Here is a 19,655-nt window from a genome sequence, read left to right on the forward strand (position 1 = left end):
GTCTTCAGTATTATTAACCATTTCTGTAAATCATCAATTATGTCATTCACCTCAAAGTCAGCCCCTGTGCATTTCTTAATGTCATCTGGTGTCAGACCCTCCCAAACCTCAATCAGTGTCAAACCTTTGTCCTTGTCGACATCGAAAACCGCCTGGAGAAGAAAGGAAAACAATGTGACCATGACAGAAGTGCCATCAAATGTGCAGCCATGTGTAAGTGAACTCTTCTGACCTTGAGGATGTGGTCAAATGAGGTAGAGAAAGGCAATGCGGTGAATAAAGCACAGAAAAAGACACTTGGTGATGTGATAAAAAACAAAACAATGTATCATAAAAGTCTCAGACCATGCTGAAAAAATGTGAATATAAACCTGCAAACAGATTTGATGGGGGAAAACAAACATAAGAAATACTTTTTTTTACTGCACTAATTCTAGGTCACACTTCAAGTAAAATTAAAACATTCAGAAATCATCTTTACTCAACAATAAAAAAAATAAATACAGTACAATTATAAAAACAGAAATTACAAAAATGCATTTTCACTAGTGGTCTCAAACTTTTAGACCTAACTTTACTGTATTTTAAAAAAATTAAATTGAATAATTATTCAATTATACCCAAGTTTGACATTATAGATGTCCACATGCACTGCAGATCTGTTGTGAGCTGCATGGCTCTTTTTTCATAATAATGCCACTTTTAGTTGGATAACGTACTTTTAAATCAGTTAATAATAATATTTGATTAATAATATATCACATTTAAACTACTAGGGCAGCTTTTGACATTTCTTTTATTGTGTTCATTCAGCTTACAGTGATTAAAAACATCAAATCAAACGACCACATCATTAATATAATATTTTTTTTAAATATTATTCTAATAATATTGCAATACATAATACATCATGTTGTTTATGGAGTCATTAAAACACTTTTGTTAGTCAAGACACGTACGTGATTTGGTTCACAATGACCTGCAAGAGGTCAAGTGCATGCATTGTGTATGCTAAAGGCCATTACCGAACCAAATAATATATGTTTGCATGAAACCAGCAGCCTGTTGTTAATGTTCAATGTGACCCAAATCTAACGTTGCTGTAGTCTCACTTCACAAATACCTGTGGAGCACAACCTGCCACGGGCAGCATGCTTGCTGTAGCTCTGCCTTGAGCCTGCTGTCTCTGTATCCTCTCTTCCACCTGAATGAGAGTCTCTAATTCCTGGAGGATTTGCTTGGGTGTGTAACAATGCAGGCGATAGGATTAATCTACCTGCCAGAGTCCTAACCGTAAACTCCTGACAGTCAAAAAAACGTTTCTCTCCTCAGAGATATTTGTACTGCTTGCTTGTTTATTTATTTTTTTCAACAATCCGGGAAATCGAATTGAACAGTCAAACAAGACGGATGGCGTAATCACATCACAGCTTGCCAGCAATATTTAAATAAAAACTTCCATCGCTGGAGATGACAAGTGGCAAATTGGCTCAGAAAGCCATTCTTGGATTCAGATGCATTCTAGGAAGCAAGGATGTTTGCCCTGTATTGGTTTTATTTCTATGACAACACCTCATAATGAAAGCATCTTATAATAAAAATAAAGTCCATGAACTAAAATATGAACTACATACATAAAAAAGGGTCAGGAACTGCATTTTTTATTTTGTACTGTTCACTGAGGTCCACTTATAATATTATCAAGATTTTACATTAAAAAAAACATAATAATTCAAGAAGTAATAGGCTGTTGTCTGTCCTGTTTTGACCCCCTCATAGAAATGCTCTGTTTGAATACGTTTGGCTGATTGTAGACTCAGAAGTAAATGCCCACTGCTATGACTGGCAAACAGTTTTGCAGTTTTTCACAGATGTACTCTGCTGCTGTGATTAAGGTGAAAAGTGCATAAATACTCAGGACATATCAACTGATCTGTAAGAACAGATAAAGCAACAGTGACCATGTAACAAAAGGAGTTACTCGCAATTGTGTGGTGCGACATTACTGTATATCTTCGACACAGCATCGTCTTTAAGTTTCATATTTTACATCAAAGTGGCACATTCCACAACCTGTCGTTTTGGCTGATTGGCTTCAATGTAAGCTGTTTTTAGACTAACAAGAAAGGATTGAGTTCTGAAACTTACAGGACGCTTTCATAGTTCGAGGACCTCTTATATGGAAAAAGATTAAGTAAAGAATTTTGATTTCTCAGTTCATGACCCCTTTAAGTTTCATTGACTGTCTCTACAGTTGCTCCTTTTTTTGTGAGAGGTTCACAAAAGCTTAAACCTCATGTTTTTTGAGTGACTTTCTTCATGTTGTCTTTATGTTTGGTGTTAGTGATGTGTGACAAAAAAAGAATACTAGTGATTTCAAAAGTAACTTCCGATTTTCTCTTCAAACTCTTTTAAATGCTCACGTTACATAATTAAACCATGGGACACAACGCCAGACCCTAAACATTTTGTTATTTGAAGAATGTTCTCAAGTTGAAATTATATTCAGCCCTTTTTAATAAGATTAAAAAGCTTCCAAGCATCAAGGAGATATCTGGATACTAAACTTGTCCCTTGAGCTATTAACATGGCCTCTGGGTCTTGAAGAACAGTAGGGTTAGATAGTGAAAGGTTCTTCTTACAAGCGAAGCTAAAGCACTGCTTGTTAGGCTGACAGACAGGGGTTGTGTTGAACAGCAGGGTAGCATGACGAACACAGGCTGAACAGAAGGTGGTGGCAATGTAGCTGGAGAGGTCTAACCTTTCCAAATGTTGACAGAATCCTTTCACTGGAAACCACGGTGTGTAATTGTTACAAAAGCAAACACTGGCAAAGCATACAACGAGGAAGTGGGGAGAAAGAAAAGACTAAAAGGTAAGGAGAGGAGGAAGACTGCTGTTACACAGTCCAGTGATGCCACTGGCGAGATGAGAGGTCGGCTCAACAAGTGCCAGCAGCAGTCCATAAAAACCAGCAGCTATGAACAGCTGCATCAGTCAAGAGCCCCATACCATCTAGTAAGGTTTTTTGTCTCAACCAACCAGCTGGGATCCCCAGGTCTCCGAACCCAGGCCATGTGGCAGGGCTGATAATATTATTAGCTGAGATTCACATTAAGGAGCTCTGGGTTTGAAAAAACAGTCGATATGTAATGTCACTCCAATCAGGAAATTTCACTAGGGTTGGTCCAATAATTGGATTTCTATTTTCCACTGCTTATGTGCAGTGTCATAACAATTTGTCATGTCCCATTAATTCTTTGCACATGCGTTAATAGAAGACAGCAAAGCCATTTTCACAGCTTTTCACTGTAGCAACTGAAGTTTTATTGGAGGCTGATTCGGTATATTGATGAAGTGATAAGCTGCTGAATAGATTGCATTTATTCTTTACCAGCAGAGTCTGGTTAGACACCGTGTGGGCTGTTGATTAAAGCGGTCTCCTAATGTTAAAAGGGTCAAATCAATGACTCATGTAAATCAAAACCCACCTTTTCTGTGATTATACGGTCTACACATTGTTTTCCAGTCAGAGGCAGATTGCACTTCTCCAGAATCTTGTGTTTGCCACCCTAGGAAACACAGAACAAAACAAAAACTATAAAATATAATGTAGAATATTTCACATTTAAATATACTAGGTTTCATTAGCACAAGAATAAAAATGTTATTTGACCCACATTAGTATTAATAAATATTATATTAGTATTATAAAATATATATTAATACATATTACTGAGGACAGTCTGAGGTTGGACAATTCAGTAACTAATTAATAATCATTAGTCAAATAAGTAATTATTTACTATAAGTTTTGCAACAAATAATAAGTAATTACTCCATTATCTGTAAAAACGTGTATCTATCCTCTTATATGCAATATAATTTTTTTAGATTACATCTACTTCTGTAAATTATAAATACATTAAATTATATATAAAACATAATAAATTAATATAGAAAGTTTTCATGATGTGAATATTCGTTACATTAAAGCATTCTGCTAAGTGTTCTTCCATAAAATAACAATACAATACAATACAATACAATACTATATATATATATATATATATATATATATATATATATATATATATATATATATATATATATATATATATATATATATATATATATATATATATATATATATATATATATATATATAAATAAATATATGACCCTACGCCAGCTTTCAGATGAACGATCAAAGGTTTGGGATCAGAATGATTTTTGATCTTTTTTCTTATGCTCATCAAGGCTTCATTTATTTGATCAAAAATACAGGGGAAAAAATCTATTGTGAAATATCATTAAGATGTAAAGTAAAATTTTTCTATTTTAATATACATTAAAATCTAATTTCTTCTTGTGATGCAAAGCTGAATTTTCAGCATCATTACTCCAGTCTTCAGTGATCCTTCAGAAATCATTCTGATGTACTGATTTATTATCAGTGCTGCTTAATATTTATTTGGAACCTGTGACACTTTTTTTCAGGATTCTTTAATGAATAAAAAGTTACAAAGAAGAGCATTTATTTAAAATAAAAATCTTTTCTCACAATATACACTACTGTTCATAAATTTGGGGTCAGTCAATTCTTTTTTTTTTAAAGAAATTAACACTTTTATTCAGCAAGTATGTTTTAAATCAGTGATAGCAAGGATTTATATTGTTAGAAAATATTTATCTTTTAAATAAATGCTATTCTTTTCATGACAATTGTGAGGGGGGTGAATTTTTTTTATAACTCATCCGTTTAAATTATATTAAGCCTTAAAGTTCTGCATAATTAAGTGTGTGGCCACTTGAGTGACAGGTGGATTGACGCTGCTGACAATGGCTGCATCTGAAAACTGAAAAATGCTGCCTTCGGAGGATGCATTCCAAGGCCGTGAGGCATCAAGGCACGTCCGAATTCAATTCACTTCCTGTCTCCTGAGATGCCTTCATCTGGCCAATTTTTGAAGGCAGCGTAGATGTATCCTTCGCTGCCTTTGATATCCCACAATCCTGTGCGTTACATTCTGTGAGAGTTAAGCAAAAAAAATAAAGATGGCGTCTAAAAGTTGCGGTCGGTGATCAGTTTGTGTGTAAATGTATGTTTCTGATCAACGTTTTCCACTTTTGATGTCATTTCTAACGAGAAATCAATATTGCAGTAATGAAATATTCACTTAGTTATCACCAAAGCTCTCTATTTTTTGCTGTAGATCATTAAACCATTACACTGTCTCAGAAGCCTGTCCGAAATCAGTTATGTGAGGTGCCTTCGTGCAAAAACGCTGCCTGCAAAGTCATTGCCTGATAAGACTGATAGGCAGCAAGTCACCTGCCTAAGTTTTCGGATGCAGCCAATGCCATCGCACTAGGTGGGCGTGGCTTCAACAATCAACTTCCGCCTTTTTGCCCATTTTCGATTATCCGGGAGAGTCGCGCGGTGACGCGCTGCCAAGATGGCAACGGCTCGCTCTGCACACTTTAGGCTTCAAAACCGCTATTGAGGAGCCTATGGGTGATGTCACGGACACTACGTCCATATTTTTTTACAGTCTATGATGTATGTATTATATTATATGACATGAGCAATTAGTAATTAATACCATAAGAATAAGTTGTTAGTAATATATAATATAATATAGATAAATATTATTTAATTAACTATTATTTACAATAAATGTTAAAAATACATATATTTTTAATAATTTAAGTATGATCATTTAAAATTGTAATATAAATACATAAACATTATTAAAAAAAAATCATATGCATATGGCTTTTTAGAGAATATCGTTCTATTGAAACTGAATTTCTTTGCATAACATTCCATTTTAATTCTACTATTAATACAGTGAAATTTAAATTTCAGTCCTAAATGGTGTATTTATATTAAAGAATTACAAGTTAAAAAAGGCACTCTCAACTAAATGCCGAATGGTGCACATCCACTCAGCCCTTGGGTACAGAAAACACTCTAAGCTAGCTGTGTTCATCATCAAGCGTAATGGATACACTGGCCCTGCTGACTCCATGTGCTCTTGGCTCAGGGGATAGTAATTAGAGAGCTGATGGTGGTTAATTCTAGTCATGTCCAGAGAGTTCATCCCACCAGGGGCAGGCAGCTGGCCCTGTTAGCCTTCCTTCAGGCCAGCCACTGCCTGCGTGAACAAAGCAAAGACAGCATGTGAACAGCAGCAGCCATGTCTTTCTATCTTTCACTCCATCTCAGCCTGGACCAATGGGATCTGAGTGGTGTGAAGGGAATTATGTCACCACCGTCATAATCAAGACTATTCACAACCATGGAACACATTTAAGCACATTTCACAGATGGGAACTCTGACACAGATTATTCAGCAATGGTGCCATTTATGTTTAATAGGGGGTTTTGATGATGGACACAGCCAAATTTATGTCTGAATGGATGCTTCTTATTTTTATTCTGTGCCTGCCACTAGAGTTATTACAAGAGACGATTATATATATATATATATATATATATATATATATATATATATATATATATATATATATATATATATAAAAATGTATAAATTAAAATAAACATTATTAATTGCATCCATTTTTTTTTCCAGAAATACTCAATGTTTAGTTTTTCATAATATGCCGATAACCAATTTCTGAAGAAAAAAAAACATTAATTAAATATGAATTCCTTTGCACTTTATCCATTTTAATTTTTCAGCATGTTGTGAGTCGGATTGCCAAACTCCAAAAGTGCTTCACACACTGCTCAATCTGTACCTTAAGAACTGTTTCAAGGAAGAGTACAGCGCACCCTCATGTCATTTCAAGCCCGTATGCTGTCAAAGGTTTTTTAAGAGTCTTTACACAGTTTGTTCCATTAAATGACAGTTCATAGTGGCTTTCAAGTTACAAAAAAGACACTACAAAAGCAGCAGAAAAGTAGTCCATGTGACTCATGCGGTATATTACAAATATTTAAAGCCACAGAAAGCTGTTATAGCATTAAAGTTCTTTAAAGACTTTAGTAACTAACTAAAAACATAAAAAAGATGTTACCTAAGCTTGCAGCCAAGGCAATATTTCCCAATTTTGATTAGTTTAATTTGCAGTACTTAAATAAATAAATAAATAAGAATTAATAAAAGAATTAAATAAGAATTAATAAAAAATTATAAAAATGACAAAACAAAAAAATTACTAGAACTATCAAAAAATTATGAAAACAGAAAACAAAACATAATTCAAAATATTAACAAAAACTACAGTAGTCTATTAATGACACTTAAATAACACAGATCTAAACTGATCACAAATGAAACGCACAAAACAATATAGAATCTCTAATATCAGCTGAAAACCAATGAGGTAATGTCATTATGTGCATCCTTAGTTTTTATTCTATTAACTGTATAGCAAAAAAATATATTTTTTGTTTTCCAAAAAAAACAAAAAACAGCATAAACCTGGGAAAAACAGGAGGGCGAATAAATAATAAAATCAGAACAGAATGTTCATTTAACTATCCTTTAAAATATCAAAAATGTGTAGCGTACACCACTGACACCGCGTGTATGCATTCCGCTGTCTGCACAGCTGAAAGCTTCTCAGAATACCGACGCCTCTCCAACTGTCTGCTTAGGGAAAAGAGATTCTGTCACTCACAGGAAATAATGATGCCCTTCTCGCAGGGAATATGTGCCATGCAATGTGACTCAATGAGAATCTGTTCATTAAAACTGATTGATGCAATCATCACTTGCTTTTACATTTAAAACAAAACTATAAGAAATACATTCATAACATGATGATCAACACAACATATTCTGTTCATATACCTTCCATCGTCTCGAGAGAAAGAAACATCACTTACATTACTTTCTATGCAGCGTTCCAAAAAGTACCTACAATTTTAAAAACCAGGGATTGAATTGGGATTTCAGGAGTGGGAAAAGCCTTCAAATTTAGTGGTGGTACTGGTGAAAAGTCTGACATGACATGGATAAATATAGAAAAATGACCAATATCTATATGATATCATCAGTTCAGTGGGAGGATTCTTGCTTTGACTTGAATGGTCCTAGGTTAAAGATATTCCAGAACAGCTTTCAGTTTTCATTAGCAGAACACAAACAAATGGTCAAATTGTATCTGAAATGCTGAAGTTACTCTATATAAAATTCTTGTTTATTGAACAACTGCTCACAAAATTAGGCCATATAAGAAGCTAGTGTAACACAGTATCTTATGATTATACCTACCTTAGCAGAGTGCTCCATTGTAACAACTACTTTAGTTCCAGCACTGGCCACTAGATCCATAGCTCCTCCCATGCCCTTCACCATCTTACCCTGAAGGGAAACATACAAAAAGATGTTGTAAGAAATGAGCAACACATGCATGTAATTCAAAACACAATTCTACATTACAAACAAACAATATTTCAGGTTGCATGAAACAAATGAGAAAAATTCAGCAATTAAAATGAAATCCTTAAGTGGTCTGTGTGTTCTAGTTCAATTCGAGGAGGACAGGAGAGCTCGGTCAGGTTTATTTTGGAGGGGATCTGAAAGGACATTGTTGCTAGGAAACCATAAACCAGATTACCTGTGGCTAGAGTTACTTAACAAAAGGGTCTTTTCAGTGATGTTGATTTTATTATTATTATTATTTTTTATATAGTTTTTTTTTTCCAGACATGCTCAAAATACAGACGAAAGCACAAACAAACTGGGCACGTGGATGCTAAGAAATCTATGAGTATTTGTGTTTATGAAAAGCTTGTTAATGACATCTCTTGTGTACCATATAGATTTTGTTTTGGTCTTGAATGCATTAACACAACATTTCCTGCCATCCCTGAAGCAACACATTAAGTCAACGCCTATATATTCTGCCACAATTCAGAAAAATGGAAATGGCCTTGACCGTTCATGCTTCATGATCCCCCGTAGAGTCATTTTACAGTAATTTCCAAAATCTATTTTATATGCTGAGAGAATTCATTTAAGAAAATGTCTTATGCTGTTTCTCAAAGTATTTGGCTCGAGCTCAACCAGCATGATCTCCTTCTGTCTCCAACAGAGACAGACGTACTTGAAATGCTTGAGTAGATTCTCAATAAAAGAAGCGAATATGAATAGAATACCTAATGTCTTGATGGTATTTCTGTTTTACAGGTATCCGTAATTTGTTTTTTGCACTCTTGTGTACAGAGATATATCTGGATTAAATAAATATTATAAACAATCTTATTTTTCAAGGTTTATTTATCTTAATGGCACCTGGCACTAAGATATCACATTATCCTGACATTTGGCAAAATTATGATAATGTCCAGCTTTATGGAAAGTTATTCCTTTTTACTGTAAACGTGCTGGACAAACCTTAGCTAAAAGAAGGGGCCACACAGACACATACAGGTGCATCTCAATAAATTAGAATGTTTTGGAAAAGTTCATTTATTTCAGTAATTCAACTCAAATTGTGAAACTCATGTATTAAATTAATTAAATGAACATAGACTGAAGTAGTTTAAGTCTTTGGTTCTTTAAATTGTGATGATTTTGGCTCACATTTAACAAAAACCCACCAATTCACTATCATCAACAAATTAGAATACTTTAATACATTTTAGCGAACTGTTGGCATTCTGGAAAGTATGTTCATTAACTGTACATGCACTCAATACTTGGTAGGGGCTCCTTTTGCTTTAATTACTGCCTCACTTTAGCATGGCATGGAGGTAATCTGTTTATGGCCCTCCTGAGGTGGTATGGAAGCCCAGGTTTCTTTGACAGTGGCCTTCAGCTCATCTGCATTTTTTGGTCTCTTGTTTCTCATTTTCCTCTTGACAATAATAGAATCTATGGGGTTCAGGTCTGGTGAGTTTGCTGGCCAGTCAAGCCGCTAACAACTGGTCATTTAACCAACTTTTGGTGCTTTTGGTAGTGTGGGCAGGTGCCAAATCCTGCTGCAAAATGAAATCAATATCTTCAAAAAGCTGGTCAGCAGAAGGAAGCATGGAGTGCTCCAAAATTTCTTGGTAAACCAGTGCAGTGACTTTGGTTTTCAAAAAACACAATGGACCAACAACAGCAGATGACAGGACCACTGGTCAATGGTCCAGTTCTTCTTCTCCTTAGCCCAGGTAAGACACCTCTGATGTTATCTGTAGTTCAGCAAATACCTTGAAACATCTGTGTGTAGTGGCTTTTAATGCCTTGATCCCAGCCTCAGTCAATTCCTTGTGAAGTTCCCTCAAATTCTTGAATCGATATTGCTTGACAATGTTCATAAGGCTGCGGTTCTCTCGGTTGGTTGTGCATTTTCTTCCACACTTTTTCCTTCCAGTCAACTTTCTGTTAGCATGCTTTGATACAGCACTCTGTGAACAGCCAGCTTCTGTGGCAATGAATGTTTGTGGCTTACCCTCCTTGAGAAGGGTGTCAATGAAACCTTAGCTAAAAGAAGGGGCCACACAGAGACAAATGTGCATCTCAATAAATTAGGATGTTGTGGAAAAGTTCATTTCAGTAATTCAACTCAAATTGTGAAACTCATCTGTTCTCTTGGTTGGTTCTGCAATCTTTTTCTTCCACACTTTTTCCTTCTACTCAACTTTCTGTTAGCATGCTTGTATACAGCACTCTGTGAACAGCCAGCTTCTGTGGCAATGAATGTTTGTGGCTTACCCTCCTTGTAAAAGGGTCTTCTGGACAACTATCAGATCAGCAGTCTTCCCCTTGATTGTGTAGCCTAGTGAACCAAACTGAGAGACCATTTTGAAGGCTCGGGAAACCTTTGCAGGCATTTTGAGTTGATTAGCTGATTGGCATGTCACCATATTCTAATTTGTTAAGATGTGAGTAAATTGGTGGGTTTTTGTTAAATGTGAGCCAAGATCATCACAATTAAAAGAACAAAAGACTTAAACTACTTCAGTCTGTGTGCATTGAATTTAATACAAGAGTTTCACAATTTGAGTTGAATTACTGAAATAAATGAACTTTTCCACAAGATTCTAATTTATTGAGATGCACCTGTATATTGCTAATTTTATGTTCATACATTACAATTAGCGATGTACATTCTCAACCCAAATGGATATTTAAGTGTGGCAGGCCCCGTTTACACCTCACACTAACATATATACTGATACTAGGATCACAAGTGGTCAGGAGAGACAAACTGCCACTTACAGCCAGTAGTAACATGCATCTCAAATAAACATGTCTCCTGTGACCACTTACAATCGGATTTCAAGCAGTGTTATTATTGGTAACTAAAACAATTAAAAATTATTTTCATCAATGGAAAGAAAGCTGAACTGAAAATTTTTATTACATGTATACACTCGCCAGCCATTTATTAGGTACATCAATCTCTTGTTGATATCAGAGGTCAGAGGAGAATGGGAAGACTGGATAGAGATTATGAAAAAGGCAACAGTAACTCAAATAACCACTTGTTACAACCAAGGTATGCAGAATACCATCTCTGAACGCACAACACATCGAACCCTAAAGCAGATGGGCTACAGCAGCAGAAGACCACACCAGGTGCCGCTCCTGTCAGCTAAGAACAGGAAATGAAGGTTACAATTTGCACAGGCTCACCAAAATTGGACAACAGAAGATAAAGAAAACGTTGCCTGGTCTGATGAGTCTCGAGTTCTGATGCAACATTCAGATGGTAGGGTCACAATTTGGCGTAAAGAACATGAAAGCATAGATCCATCCTGCCTTGTCTCAACGGTTCAGGCTGGTGGTGTAATGGTATGGGGGATATTTTCTTGAGGCATACTTTGGGCCTCTTAGTACCAACTGAGCATCATTTAAACGCCACAGCCAACCCGAGTATTGTTGCTGACCATGTCCATCTCTTCATGACTACAGTGTCGTCTTCCATCTTCTGATGGCTACAGACGATGGAAGCATGTAAATGCACCATGTCACAAAACTCAATTCATCTCAGACTGAGGGCCCTATCTTGCACCCAGCGCAATTGACTTTGTACACCGACGCATGTGTCATTCCTATTTTGCACCCGCGCAAAGCGCGCTTTTCCCTCCACAGAAGCACGTCGCTAAACTAGTGAATGAACTTGCGCTCCCTGGGCGGTTCAGCGCAAAAAAGGAGGCGTGTTCCGGCGCAAACAATCCCTGGTGCTATTTTGCTGTTCCATTAAACAATTGCGCCACTGACCAGAAAAAACCTAGTCTAAAGTCAGTGGCGCGTTGCGCGTTGTTCATTATGCTATTTTAAGGGCGCATGACCATAATGTATAGCGTGCACAACGCGCATACACTTTGCTCATGTAATCTACACAGATGCAACAGTTATTTTTGCAAATCATAAATTGTTACACTAAAAAAATATTAACACATGAGATGACGGAAATCATTGTGGTGTGCCACGAAGATGTGAAAAAAATAGGCATAAATCTAGCTTACAAATTATTCAGGCTAATTATTCTCCCATCCCCATACAACACAACTTCTCTGTCTTTCACTGCTCTTACAAGAACATCAGTCTCCTCGGCTGTGAACCGCTCCTGGCGTGCGCCTGGTAAATACGCCATAATAATAGCAATCCATAATGGAACTTGCGCACCTGCTTTTAAAGGGAATGTTGGATGACGCTCTGATTGGTTTATTTCACGTTACGCCCAAACCACACCTATGAATAATGAAGCTACTTCAGACCAACCCACTTTAGATTTGCGCCGGGCGCAAGAGCCATTTATCCCGCCGGGAAAATAGCAACAGCGCCGAGACCCGCCCACAAAGTTACTTGCGCTTTGCGCTTTGACACTTGCGTTTCAGATCGTTAAAATAGGGCCCTGAATCTCATTATTATTCATTTTTTGATTTTCATTCAAACCCCCTTTTTTGCTAAATGGTTGATTGACAGTCCTTCTGGTTCATCAGATGCCTGAGGTTCATTTCACAAGCTCAGTGTGGTCTTTAATATTAGATATTTATTCAGTTGGCACATTTTGTTATATATGTGTCTTTTTATTAAAGTAATTAAAGACTAATTGTATTTTTTTAATTCGTTTTAAGCAGTTATATAACTGCAATCCGATTGTGACATAGTACAATATTCATTGAAATGTATTCTGAGATAAATGCTGTTTCCGACCCTACATATAGCTTTCCTACAACTTTATAACAATAGAAAATAAGTTGTGCCAAATGGTGATGTAAGCTTTCATTGAGTTTCCATCCATGAACAGTTCGCAAATAACATCAAATGACGCATATGGACATGGTCATACGCCAGATGATGAATAATAATGCATTAACCAAATGAAAATGGTCCAAGAGTCTACCTCAAAACCCCAAAGAGCAAATCAATCAATCAACCATCAAGCTCTCATCATCACTGCAAAGGGCTTTTAACACAGAGAGCTTAACAAGCATGCAAATAAATAACAGAGCAAAGTGGAAAGAAAGGGTCCAAGTGCAAACACCTGGGCTTTTTTCTTCTTCATTTATGCAGGCTTTGAAGGAGGCACATTCTGGAAGGAGAGCTGTTTACACGTTGGGGAAGTGCCACATGGAAGTGCTGTGTGGGTGTGTGTGTATATATATGTGTTGAGGGGATATTTCACATGGAAATAAAATGCAACTTTGGTGGACAGCAGACTGAGAGTTTCCATGACAACTTATCAAATATTTCCCCTGTAAAGTCACACTATCCTTGCTTTTCATGCCTGCTGATGAAGATGAGAAATTATGCCCTTCCCTTCAGGCAATTTCCTTTTGTCAGTTTGCATCCTTATCCGCTCCTCTAAATTCATTCTCTCCTACACAAACCGGGTGGACATTTAAATGCGTGGCAATTCAACAGTGACTAGCGTTAATGTCATTTCCTAGACAACAATTGTAGCACCAGTGACACTGTGACAAAAGGCTGTGTGTAGTTTGACAGTGCAGAACAACTTCAGACAATTGTGTAATTATCACATATTATGAAGTCTGTGAACTTTAGAATATTACATTCCATGTTCTTTTCTTTTCTTTTTTTTTTTTTACAATTAACCAGAATGATAACCTTTTGGCAAGGTGGCTTTACTCTGTGCAGCATGTTACCCACTGACATTTCAGTTTCAGGGAACACTGAAGTCTACATTTTGCAGGAAAAATGTGTTACACTTCCAAAACTGTAAATTCAACTCACAGGAGAAACAAGTTTTTTTCATGTGACCAAAGCCACACAGATCTTCACTTGCATTCACACAAAATGGACAAAATTGATCGAGGCTTCTTCATGTCCATGTCTCTGAAAACAGACCTCATGCCAGTGAGGGGGCCATACCATGACAACACCTCCGACAACACTGGCCAATCAAAACGCTGGATCTGAAAGGTGCCAACTTGCTAAAATCTATGTTGCTTAAGCTGCTATGACTTATTCCAAAGAGAAACAAAGAAGTTCTGAAAGAAGCGAATTTGAGAAGTCTGGAAACAGCAACAGCAACAATGACCACAACGCTTATTGCTCCCCATCTTATGCAACAACTTCAGGAACATTTCGCCAGCAATCCTTCTCCTGCATGTTCCAGATCATCTTTATCTTCTGTACAGAATTTTCACCTTTGAGGCTCCTCCGTCTGCGCATTTCCAGATAAAGGATTTTCCTAGTGCTCAGGAGTTCGTTATTCACCAGTGCTTTGTGTTTAAGGCTGTGAAACAGATCTGACACCTTTCTTCCCACTGCAACGTGACCCAAGTCAACAAAGCCCCTTTCACACTGCACGTTGGACCCGGAAAATAGCCGGAACATTGCCGGATCGCCTTCTGTGTGAATGAAAACACGTCCCGGGATTGATTACGGGATCGATCCTGGGTTGGGGACCTAGTAACATTGCCGGGTCAGTCCCGGAACGAGCCCTGTGTGAACAAGAGCCAGAACCAATGCCGTAAAGGGTGTGTCGTAGTGATGATGTACGTAATTACATAAATATCACTCTTTCGAAAGCTTTTTCCTGATACCGTTTGCATTAGTGTGTATTGTCAGTTTATGATTATCTAATTTGCATTAGATTCTATATAACTGATGTCATTTAATAACAAATAATCTCTTGATTCATTTGTTGAGTCTAGAATTAGGTTTACATTATTTCTTTCAGGAAACTTCAGTTTATCTAAAGATAATGTCCAACTCACTCACTTGCAACTATCAATCTTTAGCACTTTATCCATTCATTGTACTAGTTTAGTAGATGTTAGTTACCAGTGTTGGGAACGTTACTTTTAAAAAGTAATTAGTTATTGTTACTCACTACTTGTTCCAAAAAGTAACTGAGTTAGTAACTGAAATACTCTATAATAAAAGTAACTCATTACCAGGTAAAGTAACTATTTGCGTTACTGAAAAAGAAAAGAAAAAAAGTTGCTATATGTCAAAGAATTTTTTTAGCAGTTTTCACAAGTCAGCTAAAATGAGTAGAACAGACATGTGTTTGTACATAACTTTCAATATTTATTGCACGTCAACAGACAGCAAGAGTTTTATCCTGCACTTCAAGTATTATCTTTGTAAGAAAAGTGTTTTTGGCCATTAGATTTGTAGAAGCACGTGTATCACATTACACGTACACATTACATGCACGTTCTTGCCTTTGACCGCAATGAATTTGAAGTAGTTCTTATATCTCCACCTTAAAAATGGCAACTTGACATCGAATTCGGATTACATAGTTTAAATCAATGCATAGTAACGTACCGCAGTTAACGTGCAGTAATGTTAATGGCGTTTGACGACAGGAAAAGTAATTAGTTAGATTACCCCGTTACTGAAAAAATAACGTCGTTACCTAACGCCGTTCTTTTAAACGGCGTTATTCCAAACACTGTTAGTTACTCAGTCTCTCCTTTTGTTAGTTTGTGTTCTGGTTTTGTTTGTGCGCGGCAGTCGTCTGTAAGGGGCTGTCACGCGGTTTTGTGTTTTTAATTTGTTATTAAAGTTGTCAGTTAAATGTCCGTCGGTTCCCACCTCCATCTTGCCGTGACTGTTAAGTTTTTATGTCGTTACACTGGTGCCGAAACCCGGGAGGAAGGAGGGACGCACTGCCGAAGATCCCTCGCCCTGCTTGATGGCACCGCGGATTCACCACAGAGGCGAGGGATCTTCGGCAGTGCGTCCCTTTAATACTAAAATACCAAAAAAAGTTTTGGAACAGAGGTTTGGTGTAGAGAAGGGCACTTCAACCTCAATGATAGGAAAACTCCTATTTCTGTGTACATATAGGTCAGGGGATATGATTAAATATTTAATATTTGTAAATGTTTTTTTTTCATATATATTATATAATTAAGTGTACTGAGTTAACGTGTTAAATTAAAAGCCTTAAAAATATAAAAGAGTAAAAGATTCATGCAGAATATTGAGCGGAGACTGAGCAACTTCTGTGTCCTTAAGTTGTGTCAGGTAATGGGTACTTTGAAGTGGACTATAATTTTGTGTCTGGACTTGCTGAAAGGCTGTATGAGAGCCATTTCTGTATGAGGGTCAAGAGTTAGAGAGTCCCAACTCAGGTTTGTGCACATGAATTACATCTTTTTAACAAGAGAGTGTGTGGGTGTTAGGATGTGGAAGCAAGTGGGACTATTTCATTTAATCTAGTTCAGAATGTGTTCGACCCCCATTTTTTGCATCAGCGTTGTACATTATAATTAAAGACACAGCACGAATATAAAGTGAGGAATGGCTCTATTTTCCCCTCTCATTTCCATAAAAAAAAAGAGATAACACCGCTTCACCATAAAAAGCTAGCCCAAAAGCCTTCCTTTACCAATGAATGCCAGCCAGCTCTTCTGAGAGCTCAAGGATGATGTACATTTGTTTTTGGATTAAGCTGTTCTGGAACATTACGAATGCTAACTCAAAATCCCCATTACCGATGCTTCAGGGGCATTTTCTCCAAGGATGCAAGGAAAGCAGTGTGTCCTCAAAAGAATTTGGATGAGAAACAGTACAAAAATTAAATTAAATACGAAATGTCAAAGTGTCCATGCACACAGCATGTGTTTCTGCGATGAAAAACATGAGACGTGGGCAGTGGAATGGAAAAAAAATAAGACGTCCATTTTTTTTCTTTCTGGAAAATTTTATTCTGATTGGTCAGTCGAAACATTTCTAGGTGTGTAATTCAGTAATAATAATAATAGTTGTCATTACCAACATCAAATAACTTGCCCCTTATAAGTAATTTGCAATGGTTCATGAGATTGTAGTTATCTCCTTCACTAAAGATATTAAATATGCAGTCTTGTAATTTTTTTTTTTTTTTCAGATTTTCTAATCCTAATTTTGTCATTCACCTTGAAGCAGGCTGGGGTTAGCTTGGTTCATGGCTTATAACTCATTAACAAAGACTTTTTAAAAATCCCTATGGCAAAAATTAATAGAACAAATACTTACAGAACCAAAAGTGAATGGGCTCTATTATGTTCACAATATCCAAATGAATGGGTCAAACAGGTGAAAATCAAAATGAAAAGTATGGTGACCCATACTCGGAATTTGTGCTCTGCTTTTAACCCATCCTTAGTGCACACACACAGCAGTGAACACACACACACACTGTGAACACACACCCGGAGCAGCAGGGAGCCATTTATGCTGCGGTGCCCGGGGAATAGTTTGGGGTTCGGTGCCTTGCTCAATGGCACCTCAGTCGAGGAATTGAGGGTGGAGAGAGCACTGTACATGTATAGAGCAATGTACATGACTAATTACAAAGTAAACTTTAGGAAGTAAATCATTTTTGTCCTCATCTGAACTGAAATGAATGAAATGACTTTCAATGATGATCTATGAGAGAGCAACCTGTCAGCTCGGTTAAATAAAATATTAACCTTCCTACCTGTCGCCACCGTGACACCTGTGGTGTTTACAGGGGATTTGTTTTCTAATGGTCTGAAAAGTGACAATTAATAACAACAGCTGAACAACCAAACAAATAATAGCTCATACTATAATCTGGGACACTCTGACACAACTCTTCCACTTTTTATTGGTGGAAGATCAATGTGACCAGTATGCCCCCTGTTAAAGATGCTATAACTATGTGATGTAGCATATCTTCATCATCATTTGGGATGCTGTGGAGAGGGAGAGCTGCTATCAGCCAATGAGCAGATGGAAGGGGAGGGGTTTTTGTTTTACGTCCCTGTTCCTGTCTTGATAGTATTAGTCTTCCAGCTCCAGGCCCTCTGGCTACATTACATTCTGTTGTCCCTTTAGCCTTGAGAGGTGGCCAGGGAACCCACATTAATTGAGGGGATTATTGTAATTAGTCTGCCAGGCTTGTCTGATTCATTAAGAGTTTAAAGGCTAACGACAGCTTAGACCAGCACACTCTGTAGCACTGCATGCAAACCAATTTATGTTTGATAATGTACTCTGATGTCCGCACAGATATACTGACCTGAACATATGATCACGGGAGAATATGGACTTTATAAATCTGTTGTATTTAGGTTAAAATTGCAGTACATTTATATAGCACATTCCCCTAGAAATCAAACCCATGACTTTGCCATTGCTAATGTTATACTCCACTGTTTCAGCTAGAGGAATGCTTTAGGTTTGCGACTGAAAGGACATACGTTTACAAATGTGTAAAAGGATCTGAAATTAAGTTTAGATCAAAAACTTTTTAGAATTCTCAGGGACCACACAAAGTGATAAAGTGTATACGGTACTCTGAATGCTGTGTTGCTGTTGCTTTGGAAAAAACTCTCTGACAAATGCATTAATGTTATCAGCTCACCAATCCATATCTTCAACATTTTAGACACATTAAAGGAGCACATCTATCATAAGCACAATCTCTGCATTTCAATGTATGCTTCAGATTTTGCGCTTACCAATGTGTAAGTGAGGAGACTTGGGGGTTGGGGTGGGGGTGCACACTCAAAGCAGAGTGCAGCTCATGGTCTATGTGTGCCAGTTTGCGAGAAGTAACCTTCAACCAAACTCGATAAGCGAGACGCGCAGAGGGCCAGGAGGCTGGGAGGCATCAGTCAGTGACAGGGCGAGGGCCTTGGAGAGCTATAAATAACCCTGCAGAGGTGTCTGCATGCAGGGCAGCTGTGTATCGACAGTCCCTCGACTGACAGCAGGATCAGGCGCCACAGGCGACAGCCAGCAGAAGAATGGCTCCAAAAAACCACAGCCAACATTGACTCTCATTAAGCCTTGGAAACCTTTTGTGATCCTACAGGGAAGCAATGACTTTGGACTTAGGACAACAGCAGGCTAACTGATGCACCGACAATAGTTGGATGACTGTAAGGAAGAATTAAACTAAACAATGTGAACGCAAATAAAAGAAAGGAAACTGCTCTGACTTGCAGTGGGTCTGATTAACTGGAGCCAATGTTAGCTCAATGGATATTGTACATGTCAACTGTTGAGATTTACTAGTTTTCTTAGTTGTTGTTCTTAAGTGTAGTGATTCTCATCTCATGGGTTGCCCAAAAAATACAGACTAGATTATGTCAATTTTGGATCCTGAAAATCTGTATTCGTTTTTGGTTTAGATAATATAGATCAAAATTGATATGCACGTTTGCACTACAATGTTACATTCTGAATTAAAATCTTCATGGGTTTGTACAAGTGCTACCTGAGTGACAACTTATTTTTTCT

The 19,655-nt window shown here is 37.2% G+C and overlaps 1 protein-coding gene across 1 annotated transcript in view; it reads right to left on the minus strand.

The window, feature by feature from the left end:
• LOC128018505 (succinyl-CoA:3-ketoacid coenzyme A transferase 1, mitochondrial-like) overlaps window positions 1-19,655 on the minus strand; it is a 45,773-nt gene that overhangs the window by 595 nt on the left and 25,523 nt on the right. Inside the window, exons 14-16 of the mRNA XM_052604055.1 lie at window positions 8,250-8,339; window positions 3,492-3,572; window positions 51-152 (exon numbers count right to left, since the gene is read on the minus strand). Coding sequence (XP_052460015.1) covers window positions 51-152; window positions 3,492-3,572; window positions 8,250-8,339 — 273 coding nt within the window. The remainder of the gene's footprint in view (window positions 1-50; window positions 153-3,491; window positions 3,573-8,249; window positions 8,340-19,655) is intronic.

This window comes from Carassius gibelio, chromosome A8 (genome assembly GCF_023724105.1).
Source record: "Carassius gibelio isolate Cgi1373 ecotype wild population from Czech Republic chromosome A8, carGib1.2-hapl.c, whole genome shotgun sequence".
In the NCBI taxonomy this organism is placed as follows: Eukaryota; Metazoa; Chordata; class Actinopteri; order Cypriniformes; family Cyprinidae; genus Carassius; species Carassius gibelio.